At 62.2% G+C, this 25,929-nt stretch overlaps 2 protein-coding genes across 4 annotated transcripts; one reads left to right on the top strand and one right to left on the bottom strand.

Moving 5' to 3' along the window:
- The first annotated feature begins 800 nt into the window (after nt 1-800).
- On the top strand, nt 801-13,325 carry NRTN (neurturin). Of its 3 annotated transcripts, XM_058282011.2 has the most exons (4): nt 801-962; nt 3,705-3,906; nt 10,044-10,216; nt 12,769-13,325. In XM_058282011.2, the coding sequence occupies exons 2-4, from the start codon at nt 3,755-3,757 to the stop codon at nt 13,191-13,193; spliced, it is 750 nt and encodes a 249-aa protein (XP_058137994.1). In that variant the 5' UTR covers nt 801-962; nt 3,705-3,754; the 3' UTR covers nt 13,194-13,325. The 3 variants fall into 3 exon arrangements, with proteins under 3 accessions (XP_058137994.1, XP_058137995.1, XP_023442223.2); XM_058282012.2 differs by lacking the exon at nt 3,705-3,906; XM_023586455.2 differs by lacking the exons at nt 801-962; nt 3,705-3,906; nt 10,044-10,216 and adding an exon at nt 10,224-11,905.
- A 4,275-nt stretch (nt 13,326-17,600) lies between these two features.
- On the bottom strand, nt 17,601-19,048 carry LOC101445841 (3-galactosyl-N-acetylglucosaminide 4-alpha-L-fucosyltransferase FUT3-like). Its single transcript, XM_004450218.4, has one exon. It carries the CDS (start codon nt 19,020-19,022, stop codon nt 17,925-17,927), a length of 1,098 nt encoding a protein of 365 aa, XP_004450275.2. The 5' UTR covers nt 19,023-19,048; the 3' UTR covers nt 17,601-17,924.
- Nucleotides 19,049-25,929: the final 6,881 nt, after the last annotated feature.

The following is a 25,929-nucleotide window of genomic DNA, read 5'->3' as shown; positions in this document are numbered from 1 at the left end:
GGCCTTTCTTGGGGGGACGGGAGGTTCTTAGGACCTGAGCTTTCTGGAAAGGGGGTTGAGGATCCCCACTAAGCTCCCTAGCATGGGGGAAGTTGTAAGACGCGGCCACCGCGGGAGAGGGACCTTCGGGGAAGGGGTAACTTGGGTCCCGGATTTACGGTACAGGCGTCGTCGGGGCCCTGCCGAAGGGGTGGGAAACGGCCAGTGCGGGGAAGGGGCTTCTCGGGGCCCCGGATTGCCGGAGGGGGCCAGGGACGGGATGGGGGGATGCCATGGGGCAGCCTGGCCATCCAGTGGGGGGCGCTGAGGACCGCGGGCACAGCCGTCGGGGCGCCGTGGCTCTTTGCTGTCCGGCTGGGGGTCCCGGGGGAGGGGGCGTCTCGGGGCGCCGTCGGGGGTCCCCGGGGCCGGGGGCTGATCGGCATCTGGGGCGGGGCGCTCCGTGGCCCCGGCGCCCGGGCCACCTGAGCTCCTCGGGGGCGGGGCGGGGGCGGCTCCCGGGCCCGGGAAACCCGAGCCACCGCCCCCGGCCCCGCCCCCGGCCCCGCCCCCGGCCCCGCGCCGGCCGAGCCGTCCGCGGCGGGAGCGGCGGAGGCGGCGGGAGAGCGCGCCGTGGAGCCGCTCCCAGCGCCCGGGACCCCGCGCCGCCGCCGCCGCCGCCCCCCGCAGCCCCGCGGCCGCCCGCGCCGTCCGTGCGCCCCCCGCGCCCGCGCCCTCCCAGCCGCCGGCCGTCCAGGGCACCCCCGGCCCCCCGCCGGGCCGGGATGGCCGCAGCCCGCGGCTGAGTGAGCCCGGGGGGGGGGGGGGGGGGGCCCCATGGGCCGGCCCGCGCCGCGCCCCCTGCGGCCCGGGCCCCCCCGGACGCCGCGGGCCCGGGCGGCCCGGATGGCGGTCGCGGCGGCGGGGCCACGGGCTGGGGCCGGCGCGGCCGCCACTGACGGGTAGTCCGGCGCCCCGAGCAGGTAAGCCGGGGCAGGAGGGGGCCCGCCCCGCGGACGGGGCTTTGGGGGCGCTGCCAGGGACGCGGGATAGACCCCCAACTTCCCACGTGGGACCGAGACCCGGCGGGGGTGAGAAGGTGGGGTCAGGGGGGCACAGGTCCGCGCGTGGCGGGTGTGCGCGTGGGGGTGGGAGGGGGCGGTCATCAGCGCCTCTCCAAGCCGGCGACGGGTCGGGGGGATCCTGACAGACGGGGCGGACGCGCCTCTGCCTCTTGGCGCCCCGTGTGTGCGCCTGGGGCGGGGTGCTCTTGGGGACTGGAACTGGGGTGCAGCCGAATCCCCCGTCCAGAGCCTCTCGGAGGGCGACACCTCCACACCCCTCCTGTCTTGGGGTCGCCAAGGAACCGTGAGGGCCCCTCGGAGCTCGCGGACCCCGGTCGGGGTGGGGGGCCCGCCGCTGCGTCCCGACTCGCGCGCAGAAGTAAACATCTGTCAGCGGCGCGCTCCAGCCGCCTTCCCTGCGCGCCGCCGCCGCCAGGGACACGGTGTCCTCCGGTAAGGGCCCGGCCCTTCTCCACTCCAGGAGCCGCCGGGTCGGCCACAAGAGGGCGCGGAATCCTCTGGGGTGGGGTGGGGTGGGGGGTGTCCCTTAAGGGCAAAGATTGAATTTGAAGGGTGGAGGGGGGCAGTCGTGCGCCCTCCTTCCCCCCCTTTGGCAAAAGGCCTCCTTTGCTTGGGGTACTTTGTGGATCGGGAGCCCATTAGGCTGCTCTGGGGGGGATGGTGGGCAGACATGGGGCTGGACTGGAAAGAGAAGTGGATTCTCGCAACGGGTGGGTGTCACCAGCACCTGCCCCCCAGGAAGTCCCAGCGTCATTGTGGTCCCCCTGGCCCAGCTCAGCCGGCCTGTGGTTACCTGCAAGGCTGGATCCCCAGCCCAGGTCTAAGGGGCAGTTCTCCTCGCCCCTGCCCCTCTCCCTGCCCCTCGTCCTTCTCTCCCTGTTCCATGACACTCTTTGTCTGTCTTGGAACGCCCTAGGCTGAGGAAGCCCCAGTGGGGCGTGACTGACCAGGGCGGATGTCAGTGGCAAAGGTTTCCTCCCCTCGCCAGCTTCTCCCCACCCCGGCCCCTGCCGTGGGGCCCTGTGGAAACCCCTCCGTTGTGTCTTCAGCTTCCGAGGTGCCGGCTTACCCAAAGCCCCCTCCCGGGCCTTACAGCACACCCCCCCGCCTCCCGCACCGCATTTAGCTGCAGAGAGCTGGTTCTTGGGGTGCTGGGAAGAAAACAAAAACAGCCCCCTCTTCGGCTGGCCACAGTGAAATTTCCCCAGTGGTGCTTGCCTCTCCTCTTTCAGGCCTCAGTTTCCCGGGAGCGGGCAGGAGGGTACAATCAAATTGTTTCAACAAGTGTGTGTCCGTCGGCAATGAGGTGGCTGGCCCTGGGTTCGGCATCCGTCCTTCAGGAGAGACAGACTAAGACCCCGGGACTCGGAGCCGGGAAGGGTGATCAGGAAAGACTTCCTGGAGGAGGGACGCCGGAGCTGGGGCTCTGTAGGATGAGTAGGAGTGAGAAAAGAAAGGGTATTCCAGGTGGCGGGAACTGTACAGACAAAGGTCTGGAGGCGGGAAATAGCCTGGCTGGTTTTTGGAATATCCAGGGTGACTTGGTGGGTATGAGAGGGAGAGAACATTCTGGAAGGTTGGCAGAGGGCGAACTGGGCTGGGGCACTCAAGAAGGGCTCCCTGGTGGTGGGGTCCTGGATCACTAGGAGGAGAGAGGAGCAGGTCCTGAGTGCATTCAGCGCAAAGGCCCACGAGACGGCGAGGCTTCTCTGCCCAGTGAGCGCCTGCTGTGTGCCCAGCAGGCCCTGGTTCTCTCCACTGTGTGCCAGGCTTTGTGCTGGGATGAAGCAGAGGACAAAACGGGCCTGGTGCCTGCCCCACTCGGGGGGGACACACAGGAGGCTCCCCCCCCGGCAACTTCCGTGAAGGAAACGTGCGTGAGCACGAGGCCCTTTGGCGGGGTTCCGGAAGGTTCTCTCCGAGAAGGTGACCCTGGAGCGGAAAGATCGTCTGGTCCCATCCGAGAGAAACCAGGCTTTGGGCAGGCTCTGGAAGAAATCAGACGGGGGCTCTGGTTGGTAGTTCTGACAGCAGGAAGGTCCCATTTCCCTGGTGGGGAAACTGAGGCCCAGCGCCAGGGCACCGGCTTAAACGCGGTGCTGGAGACCCGAGGCGGAATTTGAACCCGGGTCAGGTGGGGAGAGAGGCGAGGCGGGGGCTGGTTCCCAGCCTTCCGCAGTGTTGGGCTTCTAGCCCCCGCGGGACCTGGGCCTCAGTTTCCCCGTCTGTCAGACAGCCAGCTTTGTGTGGTGTCCTCCTGGCCGCTCCCGTCAGACTCACGGCCCCCCCTGCGTCACCCGCCGGGCCCCGTGCCAGCGGCTCAGCCGTGCCAGGCCCCATTAGGCTGATCCTTTCATCCTGCCCCAGGGACGCCCCTCCTGCCCGTCCCGGAGGCCCGCGCGGCGCCCCCCGCCGCGGTCAAGGTGGGAGACGGCCGCCTCGAAAAGCCTTAAGCGCTGCCGCTCACGCTCCGCGGCCCTGCGCGCCCGGCGTCCCCCAGCACGTGCCCCTGAGCCGCCCGCTCAGGAGGACAGAGAGCCGGGCCCCTGGGGGGAGCAGGGGGGCTGGCCCTGTGGGCTACAGGACCCCCCATAACCCCTCCAATCTCCTCTTCCCCCACTGCCCCCCCATCTCTTCCAGACTCACTGGTCACTTGGAAGCGGCACCGTCCTGCCTCTGAGCCTTTGCCCATGCCGTTTCCTGTGCCTGGAACACTCTCCCAGATCTTGTTCTCTCCCGGGTTCTGGAAGTGTCACCTCCTCGGAGAAGTCCTCCTTGACTGCCCGCCCCCAAAGCAGTGCCCGGTCTCTGTCGCTTCACCTTGCTTGTTTTCTTTCTGTTTGTGAGCAGACGCCTAAATTACCTCGTTTACTTCTCGTTTCTTATCTGTCTCCCTGCACTGGGAGGTGGGCTCAGTGAGGGCGGGGGCCGCCTCAGGCCTGAGCATCCCTGGCACACAGTAGGTGCTCAATAAGTGTGTGTCAACGTAATGAGTTGGGGGCAGAACCCGGCCTGGCCCCTGAGCCTCCTGCCGTCTGAGCCCCCGCTTGCTAGTTCAGCCCTGCTGTGTGCCTTGGAGAACACCACTCATGGCTCTGCGTTTTGGGCTCCACAGTTCCCCCGAAACTTCAGGGCCTCACGTCCCGTCCCTCACCTCTCCCCGTCCCCTCAGCGCTCCTCTTGTTACTGAGAGTCAGGATGCTCCCAGGCGAATTTGCTGTGTGACCTTGGGCAAGTCACTTCACCTCTCTGAGCCTCAGTAAGAGCCTGGAAAACCAGGCTAAGACGAATACCTTCTTCAGGCCCCGGGGGGAAGAGTCAAAAGTGTGGAAAGCGTTGAGCGCAGTGCCTGGACTCAATAAACAGAATATCCAACACCTCCAGCTTCCATTGCTAATGTCATGGTTGTTCTTAGAGAGGCCGTGTAGCCCCGGGGTTAACAAGGAGGTGTTGGTGTGGGAGTTTAGGGCTTTGAGGGATGAAGAGGAGTTTCCCTAACCACCTGGGTTCAATGCCTGCCTTGGCCACCTCACATCTGTGAGCTTCAGTTCCCCCGTCTACAAAATGGGCATAAAATATAGTAGTCCCTGCCCTGTGGAGTAACTATGTGTAAATTGATTAGAATGACACCAGAGGAGCAGGTGTAGCTCAGTGGTTGAGCACCTGCTTCCCATGCCCGAGGTCTCTGGTTTGAGCCCACTACCTCCTAAAAAAAAAAAGCACTTATAGTATCATTTGCCGATAGTTAGCTGTTGTTGTTGTTTTGACTGCTATTATCATCATGAACAGCCAGCACAGACCCCTGGCTCTCCCGTCCTCCCGGGAGTCAGCCCCTTGTCTTCCTCCCTCTCAGCTTCACTTTGGCAAAGACGGATCAGGCCCCCCCCAGTCCCTCATCGCGCCCCCCCCCACAGCCCGCTCCCAAGACAAGCTCAGGGTCGGGGCTTGACGCTCTAAGTAGCAGGGAGCCAGTGATGGTTCTAGCGACCGGGCAGCCTCACGGCTCCTGGGCCAGGGGCGGAGAAGAGGAGCGGACCAGGCCGGGCAGCGTTGGCTGGCCCTGCACCCCGCGGGCTGGGCCCCCGGCCCCCGCGAACACGGCATCGGAACCAGCTGTGCTCGCCAGCTGTTCCTGGTTTGCCCCCAGATGTGTGTCTCTGGCTCACGGCTGCCCCGGCCCCCTGTGTCCGCCCTCGGGGTGGGGCTGGGGCCCGGGGCCCTGCCAAGGGGGGGGCACATTTTTGGAGGCTGTGGGATTTGTTTCTTGTTCCACCGAGGAGGCCCCACCCCCCCGGCCTCAGTTCCCCCATCAGCCGGGCCCCGGGGCACTCGGGCCCCGGAGCTGTCGGCGCTGATGGGGTGGGGGGGGCTGCGGCCCGGCCCACGGCTGCCAGGCCAGGCCCGCAGGACTGCACTGGCTTAAATGGCCCCCAAGAGAGGGAGGTTGTCCCGTGGGACAGATGGGGAAACTGAGGCACAGAGAGCGGGAGGAGTTTGGCCCACGTGACCCAGCCAGGAAGAGGCAGTTCAGGGATCCAAACTCAGCTCTCTGGACCCCGCCCCCCCCCCCCCCGTGCTGCTCGCCCGGACATACAGGACCGACCCCAACTAGCCCACGTGCTTTACGTGGCCCGTGGGCCGCCAGAGCCCCAGAGCCACCTGGTCAAGCGCTTCCGCTGTTCCCAAGGGGCCCTTCTGGCCTTTTCTGAAAATGGGGAAACTGAGGCATGAGGCCCAGGACCTTTCCAGGAGGGAGGTGGAGAGGAAGGAGAAGGTGCCACACAGCCAAAAGCATGGAGACCGCTCCTCTGCCGATAAGATGGTCGAGAGCTTGCCTCGGGACGATGTAGCGCAGGCTGGCCTTCCAGAAACTCCCGCTTTGGGGGGGCGGGGAGCGGAGACTGGTGTGGACAGAGAGACCCACCATCAGGGCAGGGGGAGGGACCTGGCACTGGGGAACCAAGATGGGAACAGGGAAGGCTTCCTGGAGGAAAGGCTATAAGAGCTGGGGCTTTGAGGGATGTGTAGGAGTTTGCCCGCCAGGGACAGGCCCTGATTCCAGACTTCCTCCAGACTGGAAGAGATGACTGTGTGGAGGCAGGGGTCCCCCTTCGTCCTCCCACTGCCTCCTCTCTTCCTGGGAGTGGGTGTGAAACAGGTGCCTCCCCGGGGCCAGGATCTCTGCAGAACGGAGGCCACTAACCCCAGGACCTGTATGCCTGGCAAGGGCCCCTCGGAAGCCTGGGGGGAAGGGCGGAGCCCCAGGGCATGGCGGCGTTTTCCGGCACTGCCAAAGAAGCTGCCAGAAGCCCCACATCCCTGCCCTCAGATGAGAAGGACGCACCCAGCTGTGTGGCCTTGCGTCCCCTCGATGGCCCTCTCTGAGCCCCAATGTCCCCTCCCTTCCTGCCCCAGCACTCTGAATTCGGTGGCTAGAAATGGAGGGTCTCTCCTAGGTCCCTCTTAACTGCCCTTGACCCCCAAATCTTGGCAGCTGTGGGCCCAGAGGCACTGACAGCCGTCACCCCGAGCCTCCGTGTATGTGACCGCGTGGCCTAAGGCCGAACAGGCCCGAGTGCAAACGCAAGCGCCCGAGGGCGTGTCTCCCTGTGCCACGGGCGGGGGCAGGAGGGCCTGGGGCTGCGCGCGTGGCCGTGCCCGTTCTCCGTGTCCACGGGCAAGAGAAGCTCGCGTGTTCGTGAGAGCGGGCGACCGTGGGAATGTGTGTGGGGGTGAGAACGCCCGGGGTGCGCGAGAGCGGGCGCACGGGCGCGAGGCTGGGTGTGACGCGCAGGAGGGAGGGGGAGACCCCGGCCGGCGGGGGGTGGGGACTGTGTTTCAGCGTGTGGGTGTGAAGGCACCCAGGTGCCTGCGTGCGGTGCGATGTTTGTGAGTGTGAACGTGCCGGCGTGTGCGGGGAGTCACATTTGAACCTGAGTGTGAAAACAGCCTGGGAAAAGTGTGAGTTTCAGTGTGTGGGCAGGCCAAGTGTGAATGATAGCCCCTGAGTGTGAAATCGTGTTTGAGTGTGAAAGCACTTTATCACGTGTGTATACAAATGCCCAAGTGTAAGGGTGCGGTAAGTTTGAGGGAGTGTAAAAATGCCCAAGCGTGCGAGTGTGATCACACTTGAGCCTGAGTGTGAACACCCTACTGCACGAGCGTGACGGTGGCCAAGCGGGTGGGTGTGAGCAAATGTGTGACTGCAACAGTGTCTGAGGGATCGCGTTCAAGTGTGCCTTTGACCACATCTGAGTGTGTGGCTGTGGAAGTGCCCGAGTGCGTGCGTGTGGCATTTGAGTGCAAGCATGGGAGAGCCCGAGCGTATGCGTGTGCGAATGTGACAGCGTGTGTGTGTGATGACGTCGGAGCGTGCGAACGAGCGCAGGGATGTGAGCGTGGCTGGGCCTGAGGGTGTGAACTGGGGGACACCCGCGCGTGTGCCCGTGTTTGCCCGGGAGTGTGAAAACGCTGAGCGGGAGTGTGCCAGTGCCCAAGTGTGTGTACGAGAGTGCCCCAGTGCGACGCTGGGGCACGGGTGTCGGAGCCCGGGCACAGACGTCACGCCCACCTGCCCCCCTTCCTGTGCCCTCCGCCCCACCCATGTCACCCCCCCCCAGCAGGCCCCAGCACCGGGGACAAACCAGTCGGGTGACCCCCGCACAGAAAGCTCCCATTGTTAGCAGCCGCTTATCAGCCTCGCCCGCTGGGCCCCCCCTCGGCGGGTCCCCGCCTTCCTGCCCCCCCATCAGAGCTCCTGGGGGGGGGTCTGCAGCTCCAAGGCCACCCGAGGGGGGTGACTGGCACCTCCTCTACCCTCTCAACCCTCCCCCCCATTAAACCCTTGGTAGAAACAAAAGGCCGGAACTCGAGTCTGTCCTCTTTCCAGTCTCATGGGGAAACTGAGGCACGCAACTTCAAGATAAAGATGTGAGAACAGGCGGGGCGCTGGGGATCTCCCTGCTCGGTCTCCCCCTCCCTGGGAGGGGGGTGGATGGTGGGTATCAGGACACGAGGGTTCAAATCCCAGCACTGTGACGTCCTCTCTCTGGGCCTCAGTTTCCCCACCTGTCAATGGGGAGAAGGATCTCATGAGCCTGCTTCTTAGGACCCTTGTGAGGGCGAAATGACCTACTGCGTGTTAGGTCCATAGAAGGAGCTCTGGTCCAGAGGAAGCGCTCGTCAGGGGAGGGTTTGGGCAGCGGATGGACCCAGGTTCGAATCCTCGGGCTGACCGCTGCTTGCTGCACGACCTTGGGATGAAATATTCTCTCCGTGGCCCACGAGGCCCTGCATGACCTGTCCCGGTCATCCCTGCCTGGCTCGCCCTCCTCCTGCTCTCTCTCATTCTGCTCCACGGGCCCGGGGCCTCAGCACTGCTCCTCCAACAGGCCAAGGAGGGCCCTGCCTCAGGGCCTTTGCACGGCTGCGCTGCTGCCTGAGACACCTGCCCCAGCTTTTCCCAGGGCCGACTTCTCATTCTTGGGTCCCTCTCAGCTCAGGTGTCACCTCCTCAGGGAGGGCCTCCTTGACCACTGCCCCTCCAGGTTGACTCTCATCAGATCCCCATGCTGGCCCAGAGTTTGTTTGTACACCCCCTGATGGCGGGGAGCTCATTTCCTGTCAAGACTACCTCCAGTAATTAAAAAAAAAAAAAAAAAGTCCTATTAAGTGTGGGCTAAGTCCTGGGGGCGACTTCACAACACTTACTCCAAGCACAGCCCAGCCTGGGTTCAAATCCCAGGTCCCTTTCTGGCTGGCTGCCCTGGGAGGAGCTCCTCCCAGCTCCGTGCCTCAGTTTCCCCATCTGTGAAAGGGGGTTCCTAGCGCCTCCCTCGTGCATGCAACACCCGATCTGGTACCCAGCAAGCGCTTAATAAACGTTCCCTGTTACCGTTGGGTGGGCGTGGCTGCGGGGCCCGCCTTTCCAGCGCCCCCAACTCGCGCAAACGCAGCGCCGGCCCCGCCCCCGATGCGGGGCGGCCCGAGGTGCGCGCGCGGGGGGCGTCGGGGGTCGGCGGGAGCCGCGTCCAGCCGGGGCTGTCCGCGCTCCGCCGCTGTGTTTACACCCGGCCCGCAGCCAGGCCCCGCGCAGACACCCCGGAGGCGGGGCCCGGGAATGTAAACGCCGGCTGGGGGCCCGCCGGGGCGGGGGCCGACGCGTGGGGACCCTGCCTCGCCCGCTGGGTGCAGGGACAGGCGAGGCACCGTGGAATGGACGCCCAAATGCCGGGGGCCGGGGGCATCGAGGGACCCCCCCCCCTCCGCCAGTGCCGGGGTGCGGGTGGAGGGAGGGCGGTCCGGGAAGGCTGCCTGGAGGAGGCGCTGCCCAAAACCGAGCCTGAGAGGGCGCGGGGAGGAGAGCTTACCGGGTGCAAGGAAGGGCTGGAGGTGGGGCGTGATGCCGGGTGGCCATCTGGAGGGAAACTGAGGCTCGGGGGACGTCAGTGTGGAGGGCGCTGAGTCCCGCCCCAGGATTCCGGCCTCCGGGACTTACTCCAAGCGCCGTCCCTCCTCCGTACCCTTATCCAACAGTGCCCCCTGCCGGGGGTGCCCTCACCTCCCTCTGCGCTTCCCGGGGTCCCCGTGCGGCGGCCACACCGGCCTTGGCAATTCCCGGGATCAGCCAAGCCTGGAGCGGCCTCAGGGCCTTTGCACAGGCGGTCCCCGCTCCGCCAGAGACGCCGTTCTCGGCCCGGGCGCCTTGCGGCCCCCGTTCAAGCCTCGGCAACTTCAGCTCCTCCTGGACCCCCAGGTGGGGGCGCCTCCTGCTTGCCGCCCGCCCCTGGCACCCCCCCCACACCTCGGGCTGTGTTCCTGGTGCCCCGATGAGCCGTGTCTCCCTCATCACTGCTCTCCAGCAGGAGGTGTTCGGGGTCAGGCCCCCCCCCCCGCGCCCCACTGTGTCCCCACGTGCCCGGCCCGGCTCCCCGCGCCCGTGGCTTGCCCGCGGGGGACTGACGGCGCCTGTGCCCGCAGGCCGAGAATGCAGCGCTGGAAGGCGGCGGCCTGGGCCTCGGTGCTCTGCAGCTCCCTGCTCTCCGTCTGGATCTGCCGGGACGCCCTGCCCCTCGGCCACCTGGGACCCGCCCGCGCCCCCCTGCGCCGGCCGCCGCGCACCCTGGACGCCCGGATCGCCCGCCTGGCCCAGTGTAAACCCCTGCCCCTCGCTTGCAGTCACTCACCGCGCCTCCCCGACGACAGGGGTGGCCATCAGAGTGGCGTTTCGGGCCCTTGGGGGGGGGGGGGGGCGACAGAAGCTGCTTGGAGATGGAGCGGGAAGGAGGCTGCAAATCTCCCCGAAGGCCTGGGGGCGGGGGGGAATGAGGGGGGCTGCTGGGAACTGGGGTCACTCTGCTCAGCTGTCACCAGGAATTAGGCGGCAGGGGGGCCAGCTGGAGATTAGATCTGGGCAGTCGGCCTGGGAGGCCACCGCAGCGCCTGGGGGGGGGGTGGCAGTGGCTGGATCCGAGGCCCCCGTGAGGCGCCCGGGGGGACGGGGACCAAGGTCGGGCCGTGGAGGGGGAGAGAAATCGAGGCAGGGGTCGAGACCAGGTGAGGCGGCAGTGGAGAGGGCCCCGTCCCTGGCGCCGGTCCCGCGGCAGGGTCTGCGGGTGGAGGGGGACCGGAGCGGGCCCCCCCCCCACCTCGCGTGCTGAGAGCGTGGACATGGCGCGGCACGCGCGAGTGGCGCCCGAGGGTGCGGGCCCGCGTGCGCGCCTTTGTGCACGTCTGCGCCCGCCCCGCCGGCCCACACAATCCCCCTTTCTTGTCCTGACAATGGACAAGGGTGCCCCCCCCGGTCCCCCCCCCCCCGCGCGGGCTCCACTTCCGCCCCCACCCCATCTCCCCCCCTGCGGGGGAACCAAGTCCTCTCCAGGACACTGGGTCCCAGAGACCCGTGCGGGCACCCGCTCCCCCCCCCTCACCCCCAGAGCCAGCCCTCCGAGGACCTGGGGGCAAAGCGGGAACGGCGGAATTCCAGCCACCTGGGAGGGTGGGGGCGGGGGGCCCTGGGCGGGTGCCTGCCTGCCCGGCATCCCTTCGTGGCGCCCCACCCTAAGGCGGAAGCGTGTGGCCGCTGCCCCCCAAAGGCTTCTAGGAGCTGGGGTGCAGGCGCTGAGGGTGCAGTTTCAGGCCTGGGGGGGTGGGGATGGGGGGCGGCCCGTCCCCTCTGTGTCCCAGACCCCGTGCACGTTGCAGCTCTGCAGGGCGGTGGGGGGGGGGAGCAGAACATCCACCAAAAATCTATCCCTTGTTTACCTGAACTTCCCATTTAACTGGGCATCTGTATTTTATCAGGCAGTCCCCCCCCAGAGTAACTTCCTAGACACACGGCTCTGGGGTGGGAACAAGAAGCTTGGGGGGTTCTCAGCGGAAAAGTGAGGTAGGTGTGCAAGGAGCACCAGAGTGGACACCTAGCCACCACCCAATCCGGTTCCCGGAGCAGATGGCCAGGCACCTCCCTCATCCCTACCCTCTCGGCCCAGTGCAGACAGGGAAACCGAGGCACGGGGTGGGATCCTCACCTGCCTGAAACAGCATGGCAACTGCAAGTGGCAGGGGCACGCTCAGCCCCTGGGTGGGTCAGGCTCATTCCGAGCCCCCAGTGGGGACAGGTACCCCCACCCCACCCCCACCCCAGGGCGACAGATGTTCCCTCCCCATCGGGTCTCCAGGAGCTCATTGTCTCGACAGCCAGGTGCTCCAGCCTTGGGGCCCAGCGCTAAGCTCAGGATTTCCTTTCCGCATCACGAGCCGCCTGCCACCTGCCCAGGAGCTGGGAGCCCTTAGCCTGCAGTTCCACCATCAGCGCTGCCTGCCAGCCCCACCCCGGTCTGGTGTGCACGTGCCCCCGGGGGCTGCGGAGGCCTGGGGCAGGGCCAGCCGCTGGGGAAATAAATTTAGGCTGTGGGGCCCTGGGAATCGGTGACTAGGGCACCCTCAGAGGCTGTGGGAGAAGAGAGCTGGCCCTGGGCCAACCTTGGGTGAAGGCTGGGGGGGGGAGAGTGCAGCTTGGGCCCCCTCTCGGCCCCCGAGAAGTGGGGTGGCCCTGGGAATACCTTTGCCCTCTCAGACCGTCCATCTCCTTACCTGTAACGTGCGGGTGGCCCTGCAAGTAGTCCCCGCCACCCCACCGGCTAGGACCTGTCCTCCCCGCTGCAGCCTTCAAATGCTGGGACTAAGGACCCAGTACCTAACAGATGAGATGTGGGAAGCAGCCCGCCCCCCCAACAGAGAATGAGTGATAAAAGGCGCCCGGGTTGTGATTCTGCGCCGGGTGAGGGGGTACCCACCTGCCCGAGAGGGTGTGCCAGTGCCCCGGGGCAGCCCAGCATTCGGGGTGGCAGCAGCTGGGGGGGGGGGGGGACCAATGGGGACAGGGATGTGGGTCCCGCTCCATCATCTGCTGATCCTTCCCCCTTCTTTTCTGCAAAGGGGTGGCTGCAGCTGAGCGAAGAGGGGATCGTCCCAGGGCACCCCGGCATAGGGATAGGGTCCAGAGGAAGTGGGGAGGGGGTCGCAGTGGGTTGGGGGGGGTGCCCAGAGGGAGTGAATCAGCTCAAGATGGGGCAGGAGAGTAAGCGGACGCAGGCACCCAGGCTCCGGGCGGCCCCCAATAGTGTCTGGATTGGGGTGCCGGAGGCCGAGGGGTCCCCGCTGACCGAGGTATCCCCTTCTCTCGCCCCTTCTCCCCTCGCAGACCGTGCCCTGCTGCAAGGCGCCCCGGACGCGGTGGAGCTGCGCGAGCTGACGCCCTGGGCCGGCCGGCCCCCGGGTCCGCGCCGTCGGACGGGTCCCCGGCGGCGGCGCGCGCGCGCGCGCTCGGGCGCGCGGCCCTGCGGGCTGCGCGAGCTCGAGGTGCGCGTGAGCGAGCTGGGCCTGGGCTACGCGTCGGACGAGACGGTGCTGTTCCGCTACTGCGCAGGCGCCTGCGAGGCGGCCGCGCGCGTCTACGACTTGGGGCTGCTGCGCCTGCGCCAGCGGCGGCGCGTGCGGCGGGAGCGCGTGCGCGCGCGGCCCTGCTGCCGCCCGACGGCCTACGAGGACGAGGTGTCCTTCCTGGACGCGCACAGCCGCTACCACACGGTACGCGAGCTGTCGGCGCGCGAGTGCGCCTGCGTGTGACCCTACCTCACCCCGGCCCGGCCCCGACGGCGCGCGGCCGCCCGGCCACAGACTGCCCATGCGCAGAAGGGGCCGTCGAGGCCACGGACTCTCGCGAGAACTGTGTCGAGATAAAGCGTGGGAAAAAAAGGCGCCGGGTGGTGATTCTGCGCCGGGTCGGCCACGTGTCACAGAGGGGAGGGTCGAGGGCACGTGGGGAGGGAAGCCCCGTCCCCACGGGGAAAAGGGGGAGGAAAGTCGATGCAAAGGGGGTTCTGGTTGTGGGTAAAAGGAAGAAAAATGTGGCCTGGACAGAAAGGAAAGGGCGGTGTTGGCTGGGGGCGTCTCATCCCCCTCCCTGCCCATCCTCTTTCCCTCCCCAGCGTGTCCGGTCCCCACCTCCCCGCAGTGAGCGCTTCTGGGAAGAAAAAGGTAGAATTAGGCTCGGTAGAGTGAGGTGCAGCCACTCTGGATGGTGAGCCTGAAGGTCTGAGTGGACCCAGGCCTCCATCTCCCGACAGGCCTCTTCAGGCTGGCCGGGCCCCACCAGGGTGAACTCGGAGCCACTATCTCCTTTCACCGGCTAAAAATACCCGTGTGCTGCCCACCTCCCGGCGGGGACAGCTCTGGGGCGGCCGCCAGCCCCGGCCAGCCCCGTCGCCGGCGCCCGATGGGGCAGAGCCGGGTTCCCCAGGGATCTGGGTCCTGGGCCCATAAAAGTCCGGGCCAGGTCTCAAGGGGGGGATTTACGACGAGCCCCCGAGGAGGATGGAAAAAGCACCGCGTGGTGTTTAGATTTGCCCGCAGTGTCACCTTGATGCTTGACAGGCCCTGGAGGGCGCGGGGGATGGGGTCCCCCCTGCGCGGGGAGAGGCCGGTGGGTCCCACGGTCTGAGAGCGGGGTGGGGGCGGTGTCGGGGCGTGGGCCCGGCCCCTTGGTCCCGGATGGCTGCCCTGGGCCTGTGGACCCCCCCATCCCGCCTCGATGGTTCCCAAGGGCACATCCCGCCCCTCTATCTCGGAATGTCCCTGCTCCCCTTCCCCAGGGCGCACACATCCCCATTCCCCCAGACTGGGGGCTCACAAGGGTGCGACCCCTCTGCTCTGTCCCCCACATCGGGGCTCAGGACCACCCTTCAGCCACCGCACGCACCCCAAACTCCAGCCCCATTCCAAAGCTGGGGGGTGGGGGTCAGAAGCTGCCCCCCAGAGAGGAACTCCGTTCTGGACCCGTAGCCACAGCTCCCTGCTGCCCAAGACCGCGGCTGCAGCTGGAGACACTCGAGGCTGCTGACAGGCAGGACTTCCAGGGAGCCCTGCGAGCAGGGCCGGGCAGCCGGGCCCCAGCCCGTGGGTGGTCCGCTGGGAAGGCGGCTTCCCCCGGTCGCGGCCGGCTGGGGTCCCCGCCCAGCCCCGCCGCCTTCCGACTGTGAGGTTTGGGGGAAGTGGATTCCTGGCGCGGTTTGGGGCTGACTCAGCCCGGCCGAGGCAGGAGGCGGCGGGGAGTCCCCGGGGCTGAGCGGGAGCCGAGACCGGGCTCGCGTGGAGCCTCAGTTTCCCCCAACTTCCTGGATGGTCGGGGAGCCCCCCTCCCCCGCCCCCCAGCCTCGCGGAGGAACGTTCTGCAGCTGGGGCCCCACAGCCGGGGGTGGGGGGTTGGCGTCGGGTGGGAGCCTGAGGCCCCCTCCGTGGGTGGGTGTGCACACTTCCCCCGGGCCTCCCGGGACCTCGGCTTCTCGGGCTCCCACCCAGATCGGACGTCCCAACCGCGGGGCTGGCCCAGCCGGCGCGACGATCGGGACGTAAACAAGCTGCCCCCGCAGACCCCGGGGCTGGGGTTCCCGGCGGCGCTCGCCACCCGCCGGCCAGGGCTCCAGGAGCGCAGGCCTGCCGCCCGCGGGGCGCGATCACGCCCCCCCCCCAGGCCATCGCGCCCTCCGCCGCTTGCACGCTCAGGGCAGCGCGCTCTCCCGGAGACACACACCCACTCACCAACAGCCTCGCACACCCAGGCGCAAGGACACACGCAGCGAGAGCACCCACCACGGCCGGCCCCGGAGCCACAGGCCATCCCAAGGCGCGTGCGCACACAATCAGAATTGCACGCAGGCTCGCGCGCGCAAGCACGTGCACAAGAGGCGTGCAGGGACGATCACAGGCCCCCCGAGCCACGCGCACGCACATTCACAGCCACGCGAGCTCAGCCGTGTGCGCGGTTAGGGGCGCAGCAGCCCCCCACGCTTAGGCTCCCGCTTATACACACACGCATACACGCTGCCACACTCAGATCACGTCGCCCCCACACAGCCGTGCTCACACTTACTCACACGTGCACACGATTCGGTCACACTTAGAGCAGCCCCTGCCCAGCCACAGGCACTTTCACACTCACGCCGTTGCACACTTAGATCACAGCAGCCCCACGGCTCTCATGCACACGTGCACACGCACCATCACACACTTAGATCACCGCAGCCCCTCGGCTCTCATGCACACGTGCACACGCACCATCGCACACTTAGATCACAGTAGCCCCTCGGCTCTCATGCACACGTGCACACGCACCATCGCACACTTAGATCACCGCAGCCCCTCGGCTCTCATGCACACGTGCACACGCACCATCGCACACTTAGATCACCGCAGCCCCTCGGCTCTCATGCACACGTGCACACGCACCATCGCACACTTAGATCACCGCAGCCCCTCGGCTCTCATGCACACGTGCACACGCACCATCGCACACTTAGATCACCGCAGCCCCTCGGCTCTCATGCACACGTGCACACGCACCATCGCACACTTAGATCACCGCAGCCCCTCGGCTCTCATGCACACGTGCACACGCACCATCGCACACTTAGATCACCGCAGCCCCTCGGCTCTCATGCACACGTGCACACGCACCATCGCACACTTAGATCACCGCAGCCCCTCGGCTCTCATGCACACGTGCACACGCACCATCGCACACTTAGATCACCGCAGCCCCTCGGCTCTCATGCACACGTGCACACGCACCATCGCACACTTAGATCACCGCAGCCCCTCGGCTCTCATGCACACGTGCACACGCACCATCGCACACTTAGATCACCGCAGCCCCTCGGCTCTCATGCACACGTGCACACGCACCATCGCACACTTAGATCACCGCAGCCCCTCGGCTCTCATGCACACGTGCACACGCACCATCGCACACTTAGATCACCGCAGCCCCTCGGCTCTCATGCACACGTGCACACGCACCATCGCACACTTAGATCACCGCAGCCCCTCGGCTCTCATGCACACGTGCACACGCACCATCGCACACTTAGATCACCGCAGCCCCTCGGCTCTCATGCACACGTGCACACGCACCATCGCACACTTAGATCACAGCAGCCCCTCGGCTCTCATGCACACGTGCACACGCACCATCACACACTTAGATCACAGCAGCCACGCACTTTCACACTCCCACGTATGCTGCCACACACCAAGATCAGAGCAGTCCACAGAAACCCACACTCTTGCATGCTTAGCTCACAGTAGCCCCCACAGCCTAGACGCTTGTGTGCTCGCTTGCGCGCACACGCACCCTGGCCCACCGAGATCATGGCAGGCCCCGTAGCCGCGCACGCCCGCGCACTGTCACGTGCACACCTAGTGTGGCCATTCACCTGCCCTCCCCGTGGCGCATAGCAACACACTCCCCCCCCCCACCCGCCCCCCGCACCTCACCTGGCTGTGCCCCTGTGCAAACCCTGCCCCACATCCACCCCCGGCAGCCTGGCCCCGGTCCCCGCCGCCTCCCCAGCCCTCCAGCCCCCACTCCCTGGGAGCCCACTCGAGGGCTTCGGACACCTGCCCGAGAGGTGTCACCTCCCAGGGACAGAGGAGGGCCTGGAACAGGGAGATTCCGGCCCCCGACGCTGCGGCTGGGGGGGGGCATCCCGGGCCCTGGAGGGTGCTAAGCAACACCCCCAGCTCTGCCCCTCCGTCCAGGAGCACCCCTGCCCCCCAAGCCGTGATGCCCCGAAATGCCTCCAGCCATGTCCGCCTGTCCCCTGGGGGACAAAACCACCCTGGAGCGAGGCTCGCAGCTCTAAGGAAGCGGAGACACACCAGTTTTCCTTGCAGAATTCCCATCTGGAAAACCGTGACACTGTCGCCAGCCCATGTGCGTCGCGGGCAGCTAACGAGGGCAACCATAACCACGAGGGACCCAACCAGAACTGTCCCCAGGGACCGTCCCCAGGGACGCTCGCTTGCCAGAGGGTGAAGCCTCGGTGGGTGAGAGCCGCAGCAGGGGAGGTTCCTGGTGGGCGAGGCCCCTGGCAGCTACCGCTTCGGGCAGGTGAGGTCCCAGGCAGGTGAGGTTGCAAACAGGTAAGGCCCCCGGCAGCCAAATTTCCTGGTAGGTGAGGACCAGGCGGGTCAGGCCCCCCGCAGGTGAGACTCAGGCAGGTGAGGTCCCCTGCAGGTGAGACTCAGGCAGGTGAGGCCCCCCACAGGTGAGGTCCCCACAGGTGAGGTCCCCTGCAGGTGAGACTCAGACAGGTGAGGTCCCCACAGGTGAGACTCAGGCAGGTGAGGCCCCCACAGGTGAGGTCCCCACAGGTGAGGTCCCCTGCAGGTGAGACTCAGACAGGTGAGGTCCCCACAGGTGAGACTCAGGCAGGTGAGGCCCCCCACAGGTGAGGCTCTGGCAGGTGAGGTCCCCGCAGGTGAGCTCCTGGCAGCCCGCGCCCCAGGCCGCCAGCGGGCTCAGGTGAACCAGGCGGCTATGCTGGGCACCACCTGGTAGGAGGACTCCTGCCGCAGCCTCCAGCAGGCCTTGCAGAAAGCGCGCGCCCAGGAGAAGGTGCGCGGCCTGAGCGTCTCCCGCCAGCGGAAGTGGCGCAGGTAGGCCGTCCGGTTGCGGTCCAGCGCCCGCAGGTGCCACGCCAGGGCCTCGGCGCTCGCGAAGTCGGCGACGTGGATGAAGGCGTCGGGCGGCAGGAAGCGCTCGTAGCTGTCCCTGCCCGGCCCCAGCACGACGGGCACGGCCCAGGCCTGCAGGGCGTTGCGCCACAGCTTCTCGGTGATGTAGTCGCGGTGGAGAGAGTTCTCGAAGGCCAGGTAGAACTTGTAGCGGGCCAGCTCCGCCATCATGGCCGCCCGGGGCAGCGGCGCGTGGAAGCGCCCGTACACGTGCACCGGCAGGTGCCGCCGCAGCTCCTGGAAGTAGCTCACGCGGTCCGAGCTGGGCCTCCAGTTGGACACCACCCAGGCCACCAGCCTGGTCTTGGCCGAGAGGCGGGCCAGCGCGTCGGCCGGCCACCCGGGCGCCGGCTCCAGCCAGCCGTAGGGCGTGAAGACGTCCGAGTCGCGGCGGTAGGTCATGGTCAGGTTGAAGTAGCCGTCCAGGGCCTCCAGGTGGGGGCAGTTGCTGGGCGACTCCATGCTGAGCCAGAGCCAGCGCTGGCCCGGCGGCCGCGGCGCGGGCGGCAGCAGGGCCCGCGGCCGGTGCCTGATGTCGTGGTGGTGCACGATGACCGCGTCCGCCCGCGCGTACGCGCTGCGGTTGGCGGTCAGCAGGCAGGTGGCCGCGCCCGGGCGCGTCTCGGGGCAGAGGGACGGGGCCACGCGGATGTTGAACGGCCTCGTCCACAGCAGGACCACCAGGGGCGGGGGGCCGGGGGGCCCCGCGGCAGCCGGGCAGGGGGCTGCCGGCCCCGCCGACCCCTTGGAGAACGCCGCGGGGACGTCTCGGTGCACCCTCAGGTAGGAGAAGAAGGACAGAGCCAAAAGCAGCTGGAATAAGAGCCCGAGGAGGAGGTGGCGCCACGGGCACTGGCGCTTGGCCCAGTCAGCTGGATCCATGGGTCAGAGGAGCTGGGAGGAGGGGTGAGCAGAGAGCATGATGGACTAGCGGGGACGACGCCCGGGCCCCCCAACTCCACCCTCGCGAGTCCTGATGTAGGAACCCTCGTTATTCCTATTTTACAGGGAAGGAAACCGAGGCTGGTGGCTGGCAGCTGGAAAACGGCAGAGCTGGGGTTCCTGCATACACGAGGCATCATTTGGGCGTGAAGCCGAGGGGACACCAGAGTCAGGCTGTCCCGTGCGGAAGCCACCGGCCACCCGCGCCCAGCGAATGCCCGAGCTGGGGCGTTTCTGAATGAAAATGTGCCGAAAGGGTAAAATAGACCAGGATTTTGAAAAATCTGCCCCTTGACCCCACCCATTTCCAGTTTCCCCAGTGCGGGGAAGAGACAGAGCTGGTAACTAACTGTTCCCAGGCCCCAGGGAGTTAAGGATGGGATTTGGGGCTGGGGGAGCCCAGATCCTGCGAGGGGCACAATGGGGTGGGTTTTGAAGGTTATGTAAGAGTTTGCTGACTCATTGGCAGAGGAAACAGCCAGCGCCAAGGCCTGAGGGTAAGGAGAACCTGGCCAGTTTTGGGGGGTGGGGGTGGGCAAAGGGGACAGAGATGGGGACTCCAGAGAAGGAGCAGGTTTGGGGGGAAGATGCGGAGCCCGGAGTGGGCGCTGCTGGGTGCAAAAGGCCATCCTGGGGAGGTGCCCAGTGGCAGCTGCCCCCATGGGCCTGGAGGGGGCCGGGGGTGGGGTTGGGGGCAGGCTCGGGGGGCCCAAAGCGAGTGGGGGGAACGGGACCCGAGGGGGAGAGAGCCACCGAAGAGGCTGAGACGGCGCCGTGGCGTGCGGGGTCCCGTGCCTTGAGGGGCGGAGCTTGGAGTGGACAGTGAGGCCCCGGTGGTGCCCCTTGCCGGTGGCAGAGCACGGCTCCTTCGCTGGAGACCTGCAGGGGCCACGGGGTCCCACCGTGGTCCTCAGAGGGAGGGGACCCCGGGCACGTCCGGGGACGAGGGAGCACTGTGCCTGGAGCCCCGCCGGCCTCGGCTGGGAAGTGGGAAGACAGCGGGGGGTCGCACAGCCTGGCAGATTCTCCTGCATTCCCGGGGCCTTCGCAAAGCCCTCCCAGCGCAGTGCCGCCCGCCCCCCACCTCTGGGCGGGAGCGCAGCCCCCACCCCAGCCCCGACCCCTCCACTCCCTGCAGCCCCGGCTGTCCCTTTTATCAGTGAAAGCACAAGACACACGTGTCTCGGCCCCGTCCGCGAGCCACAACCATTTTGGTCAGAGCCCAAATCTTCCTCCCCTTCCAGGTAACCCCAGCCAGAGCTCAAACCCCAAACCGGCGCCGTCCCTTTGAACTTTCTGGGACGGTGGCAATGTTCTCTATTTGCACCGCCGGGGACCGTGGCCACCAATTCCGTGTGGCTGGCGTGAAACGTGCCTGGCGTTTGCTGGGGAGTTGAAATGGTTCATGTTAACTCAGTAAAATTCGAATTCAAAAAGCGGTGCCCCTTCTTCCTCCAAAAAAAAAAATAGCTCGAGGACAGGCTGAAACCGCCCAGAAAAGGATCTTCTAGGGTTTAGGGCACCAGGCGAAGGCTGCCCAGAGGAGAGAGGGACAAAGGAGGGCAATCGCGACCACAGAACTGGGAGTCGAAACCAGCGGCTGCTGCTGCCGGCACAGGGGGCTCCAGGGACCCGCCACCCCAGGGAGAGGGACACAGCGAAGGCGGGCTCAGCCTCTGACCCCCAGCTTCGCTCCGCCGGGTCCCAGGAGCCCTTCCCGGCTGCGCGTGGTTTGCCCTGGGAGCTGGCAGGGGGCTGAAGAGACACGACCCTCCCAACTCCTTGACCGACTGTTGAGGACTCAGGGGGGAGTGGAAAAGGGAGGCGGCTGCCAGGGAAGGCTGGAGAAGCGTCCCAGAGAAAGCTTGAATGGCAAGGCTCCTACCTCGAGACAGGAAGCTCTAGCACGTGGACCCCCTGTGTCGCGACAAATCCTGTCCCACCAGGCGTTGGACCGCGCGCGTCCAAAGAGCGCCACCTGCTGGCAGGCCAGAGAAGTGCACGCAAGGAAACGGAAAAGCAGCAGGAGAGGCCTTTGCCCTCCTCCCTAGCCTCCCGCCCCAAGGCCCGAGGAAGCGACTCTACAACCAGTTACTGGGCCAGTGCCCAGTGTGGAGCAACGAGCAGGACAATCCCAACAACTCAGGTCGAGCCAAGAATCAAAAAGCAGTGGTAACCCGCAGCCTCCTGCCACTAAATCCCTACAAAAGAAAAAGAAATTGAGCATCTGAGTAAGCTACATCCTAATCAGATGCCTAGACTTCAGCAAACAATTACGAACCATGGTAAGAAAACAGAAGACGTGGCCCAAGGAAAGTATATATCAAAGCTCCAGAAGAGACCAGGATTCGAGAGAACTAATTGGCAAGATGCGCACGTATTTCCAAAATCAAATTAATGAGTTGAAAGACGATACGGTTAGAGATAAATGACATCAAGGAGACACTGACATCTGCGCACTGATGTGCATAGCGACATTTATTCACAATTACCAAAAGATGGAAACAACTCAAGTGTCCATCAGGTGACAAATGGATAAACAAACTGTGGTATATACACGCGATGGAATATTATTCAGGTGTAAGAAGAAATGAAGTCGTGACGCATATGACAACAGAGACTAACCTGGGGGAATTAGGTTGAGTGAAGTAAGCCAGGCACAAAAGGAGAAATACCGTACGACTTCACTATTATGAACTAAATATAATGAGGAAACTCATGGAGTTATTAGCTAGAATATAAGTCACCAGAGAAAAGAGTGTGGTTAGGGAATGGTGAGCTGAGGTTTAATCTGTGCAGAATTGGTAAAAAGTTGTTTGGAAATGAATAGAAATGGTGAAAGCACATCGTAGGATTTATAATTAGTAGCACTAAAATATGGTTATTATAATGGTTTGTTTTTTTGTGTTTTTGTGTTTTTTTTTTCGAGTAGTAAAATGTTCTAATATTGATTGAAGTGATGAATGCACAACTTGGTGAGTATACAAAATGCCATTGATTGTACACTTTAGATATATTGTTTGGTTTATGAGCAAAAAAAATAATAATACAGCAAGTTGGGAAGAAAATATACCAAATTGAAGATGTGAACTATAGTTAGCAGTAATTTCATAATTTGTTACAAATGTTTCACAGCAATGCAAGGTATTTGTGCTAAGGGAGCCCTATTTGATTCTGATGTTATACATGTTTGTTTTGTAAGTTCATGACATTTATTATATGTTTGTTTATGTATGTTCATGTATGCACAATATACTTCAATGAACTGTTTTTAACATGAAAAAAAAAAAGAGAAGACATTGAACAAGTGCAAAGAAGAATTTGAAATCCTGAACAGAAAAGTAACAGAGCTCATGGGAATGAAAGACACAATAGGTGACATAAAAAACACATTAGAGGCCTACAAGAGCAGACTCAAAATTCAAGAAGAAAGAATAAGTGATACAGAGGACAGAACAGCTGAAATTGAAGAGAGAAGAGAATGGGAAAAAAATGTGCAGGGCCTCAGAGAGTTGAACGATAAACAAAACACAACAAATGTGTCAGGGGAGTTCCAGAGAATAGAGGGGAAAGGGGGCAGAAGGAGTGTTTGAGGAAATAATAGCTGAAAATTTCCCAACTTTCACAAAAGAAATGAATTTACATGTCCAAGAAGTGCATCGTACCCCAATCAGAATAAATTAAAATAGAGCTGGTGCAGCAAGAAGACACAGCAGAGAGACAATAAGAGACGCAGCAGACCAGGGAGCTGAGGTGGCACAAGAGATCGAGCGCCTCTCTCCCACTCCGGGAGGTCCCAGGATCAGTTCCCGGTGCCGCCTAACGGGAAGACATGCAGCCACAGAAGAACACACAGTGAGTGGACACAGAGCATGGGCAGTGAGTGCAAAACAATGAGGGGGGAGAATAAATACATATATTTTTAAAAACGGCATGGCATAAAGACAGACACATCGATCGGTGTAATAGAATTGAGGCTCCAGAAATAAACCCTCACCTAAGCAGTCAACTGGTTTTTGACAAACCTACCAAGTTATTTTTTTTTTAATTTCTCTCCCCTTCCCCACCCCCTGCCCCAGTTGTCTGCTCTCTCTGTCCACTCGCTGCGCGTGCCTCTGTGTCCGCTTCTATCCTTATCAGCAGCACCAGGAATCTGTGTCTCCTTTTCCTGCGTCATCTTGCTGTGTCAGCTCTCTGTGTGGGCGTAAGGGGCGCACTCCTTGCGCGTGGGGCTCCCCTACGCGGGGGACACCCCTGCATGGCACGGCACTCCTTGCGCGCATCAGCACTGTGCATGGCCAGCTCCACACGGGTCAAGGAGGCCCGGGGTTTGAACCGCAGACCTCCCGTGTGGTAGACGGATGATGCCCTAGCCACTGGGCCAAGTCCACTTCCCCCCCAAGTTAATGTTAATGGGACAAAATAGTCTCTTCAACAAACGGTGCTGGAAGAACGGGATACCTATACCCAAAAGAATGAAAGAGGACCCCTAGCTCACTCCCTATACAAGAATCAACTCAAAATGAATCAAAGACCTAAATATAAAAGCCAGAACCATAAAACTCCTAGAAGGAAATGTAGGGAAACAGCTTCAAGATCTTGTGGTAGGCGGTGGTTTCTTGGACCTTACACCCAAAGTGTGAGGAACAAAAGAAAAAATAGAGAAATGGGACCTCCCCAAAATTAAACACTTTTGCATCTCACAGGACTTGGTCAAAAGTGTGAGAAGGCAGCCGACTCAATGGGAGAAAATATTTGGAAATCACGTATCCGATAAGGGTTTAATATCCAGGATTTATAAAGAGATGTTACAACCTCACAATAAAACGACAAACGACCTAATTAAAAAACAGGCAAACAACTTGAAGAGACATTTGTCCAAAGAAGAAATACAAATGGCAAAAAAAAACACAAAACACATGAAGAAATGCTCGACATCACTAATGATTAGGGAAATGCAAATCAGAACGACAGCGAGATGTCATTTCACACCTATCGGAATGGCCACTATTAAAAAGACAGAGAACTTCACGTGTTGGTGGGATGTGGAGAGAGAGGAACTCTTCTTCTCTGTTGGTGGGAATGCAGAATGGTGCAGCACAGTGGAGGACTGTGGGGCAGTTCCTAAGGAAGTGGAACATAGACTCGCCACGTGACCCTGCAGCACCACTACTGCGTACATGCCCAGAAGAACCGAGGGCAGTGACACGAACAGACAACTACTCAGCGATGTTCATAGCACTGTAATTCACGATTGCCAAAAGTTGGAAACAACCCAGGTGTCCATCAACAGATGAATGGATAAATAAACTGGGGTACTCACATGATGGAATATTATGCAGCTCTAAGAAGAAATGACGTCATGCAGCAGATGACAGCACGGACGAACCTGCAGGACATTATGTTGAGCGAAGCAAGCCAGACACAAAAGGACAAATATTTATGCTTGCATTACTATGAACCAAATATATTGTGTAACATATTGTGTGGTTCAAATAAAAATTATATGTATCCAGTACATTTAATAGAGAAATGGATGTTTTTATTCAACTGTGTTTTCTTTTTTTGTTTTTAATTGCTTATGCTTTCAATTATTAAATGTACAAAATACAGTTTAGAAAAGCGATGCTCAAAAATTATTTTAAAAACTAAAAGCCAAAAAAATGCAAATGAGTAAAACAAAAAGCAATGAAAAAGCGATACTCTCCATTTTGTGTGTGTGTGTTTTTTAGTGAGAACACAGCACATGTCTTTATGTAGTTCATTGCACCTGGCACAGTGCTTCACGCACAGGAGATTGGCAATAAATATGATTTTTAAAATTTTAATTTAAAGAAAATAACTGGTACCCTCTTCTGTAGACCTAAAACCATTTCAAAATAAAATGTAAAAAAATAAAAACAAAACCCTGTTCTTGATTGGGTGACTGGAAAACTTTTGAGTGTGCTTGGACTGCCTCGGGCATGCAGAAGTAATGCAACTGAGACCTTTATCGAATTTAAATACATAATGAGAGTTTTTGATGAAAACAATAGTGTCCTAATTGAGATGTACAGTAAATACATAAAATGCGCACTGGAGTTCCAAGACTTAGTATAAAACAAATGAAAAAGGGTGTCAAATATCTTATAATTTTTTTTGGTGCTTATTGCCTTTTTTTTTTGAGGTAACAGGGGCTGAGGAATTGAACTGAGGACCTCGCATGTGGGAAGCTGGCGCTCAACCACTGGCCCACATCGGCTTCCCTGAGTCGGTTTTTTCGTTGGTTTTGCTTGTTGTTGTTTTTTTCGGAGGCACTGGGAACCGAGCCTGGGTCCTCCCGTGTGGGAAGCAGGCACTCAACTGCTTGGGCCATATCTGCTCCCCTGTGCCAACTGCTTTTTGAAATGCTGGTTGTTTTGATATCATGGGTTAAATACAGAATATGATTAAAATTAATCCTATCTGGTCTTTCTTTTTTAAGATTTGTTTCATTTCTCTGTCCCCACCCCCTTGTTGTTTGCATTTGCTGTGTCTGTTCCTCTTCCTTGTTTCTTTTAGGAGGCACCGGGAACAGAACCCAGGACCTCTGATGTGGGTGGGAGGCGCCTAATCTCTGGAGCCACCTCTGCTCCCTGCTTTTCTTGTGTCTCTCATTATGTTTTTTCTCCCCGTGTCTCTTGTTGTATCATCTTGTTGTGTTGGCTTGCTGCACTTGCCCCGTTGCTGTCTTCTTTAGGAGGCACCAAGAACTGAACCAGGGACCTCCCATGTGGTAGGCGGGAGCTCAGTCACTTAAGCCACATCCACTTCCCTCTATCTGCTCTTATGGGTTGAAGTGTCCCCCCCAAAAGAGGCTGCCATCTTA

The sequence above is a fragment of the Dasypus novemcinctus genome, chromosome 19 (assembly GCF_030445035.2).
Source record: "Dasypus novemcinctus isolate mDasNov1 chromosome 19, mDasNov1.1.hap2, whole genome shotgun sequence".
Classification (NCBI taxonomy): domain Eukaryota; kingdom Metazoa; phylum Chordata; class Mammalia; order Cingulata; family Dasypodidae; genus Dasypus; species Dasypus novemcinctus.
The sequence above is the reverse complement of the archived record's forward strand: the minus strand, read 5'-3'. Positions and strand labels throughout refer to the sequence as shown.

What these genes read in the sequence shown, in the direction of transcription:
- NRTN (XM_058282011.2), top strand. Translation starts at nt 3,755, where the DNA reads ATGCCGTTTCCTGTGCCTGGAACACTCTCCCAGATCTTGTTCTCTCCC. An exon ending in TGCTTGTTTTCTTTCTGTTT is followed by an intron (nt 3,907 to 10,043) that starts GTGAGCAGACGC and finishes CTGTGCCCGCAG; the next exon opens with GCCGAGAATGCAGCGCTGGA. An exon ending in GATCGCCCGCCTGGCCCAGT is followed by an intron (nt 10,217 to 12,768) that starts GTAAACCCCTGC and finishes CTCCCCTCGCAG; the next exon opens with ACCGTGCCCTGCTGCAAGGC.
- LOC101445841 (XM_004450218.4), bottom strand. Translation starts at nt 19,022, where the DNA reads ATGGATCCAGCTGACTGGGCCAAGCGCCAGTGCCCGTGGCGCCACCTC.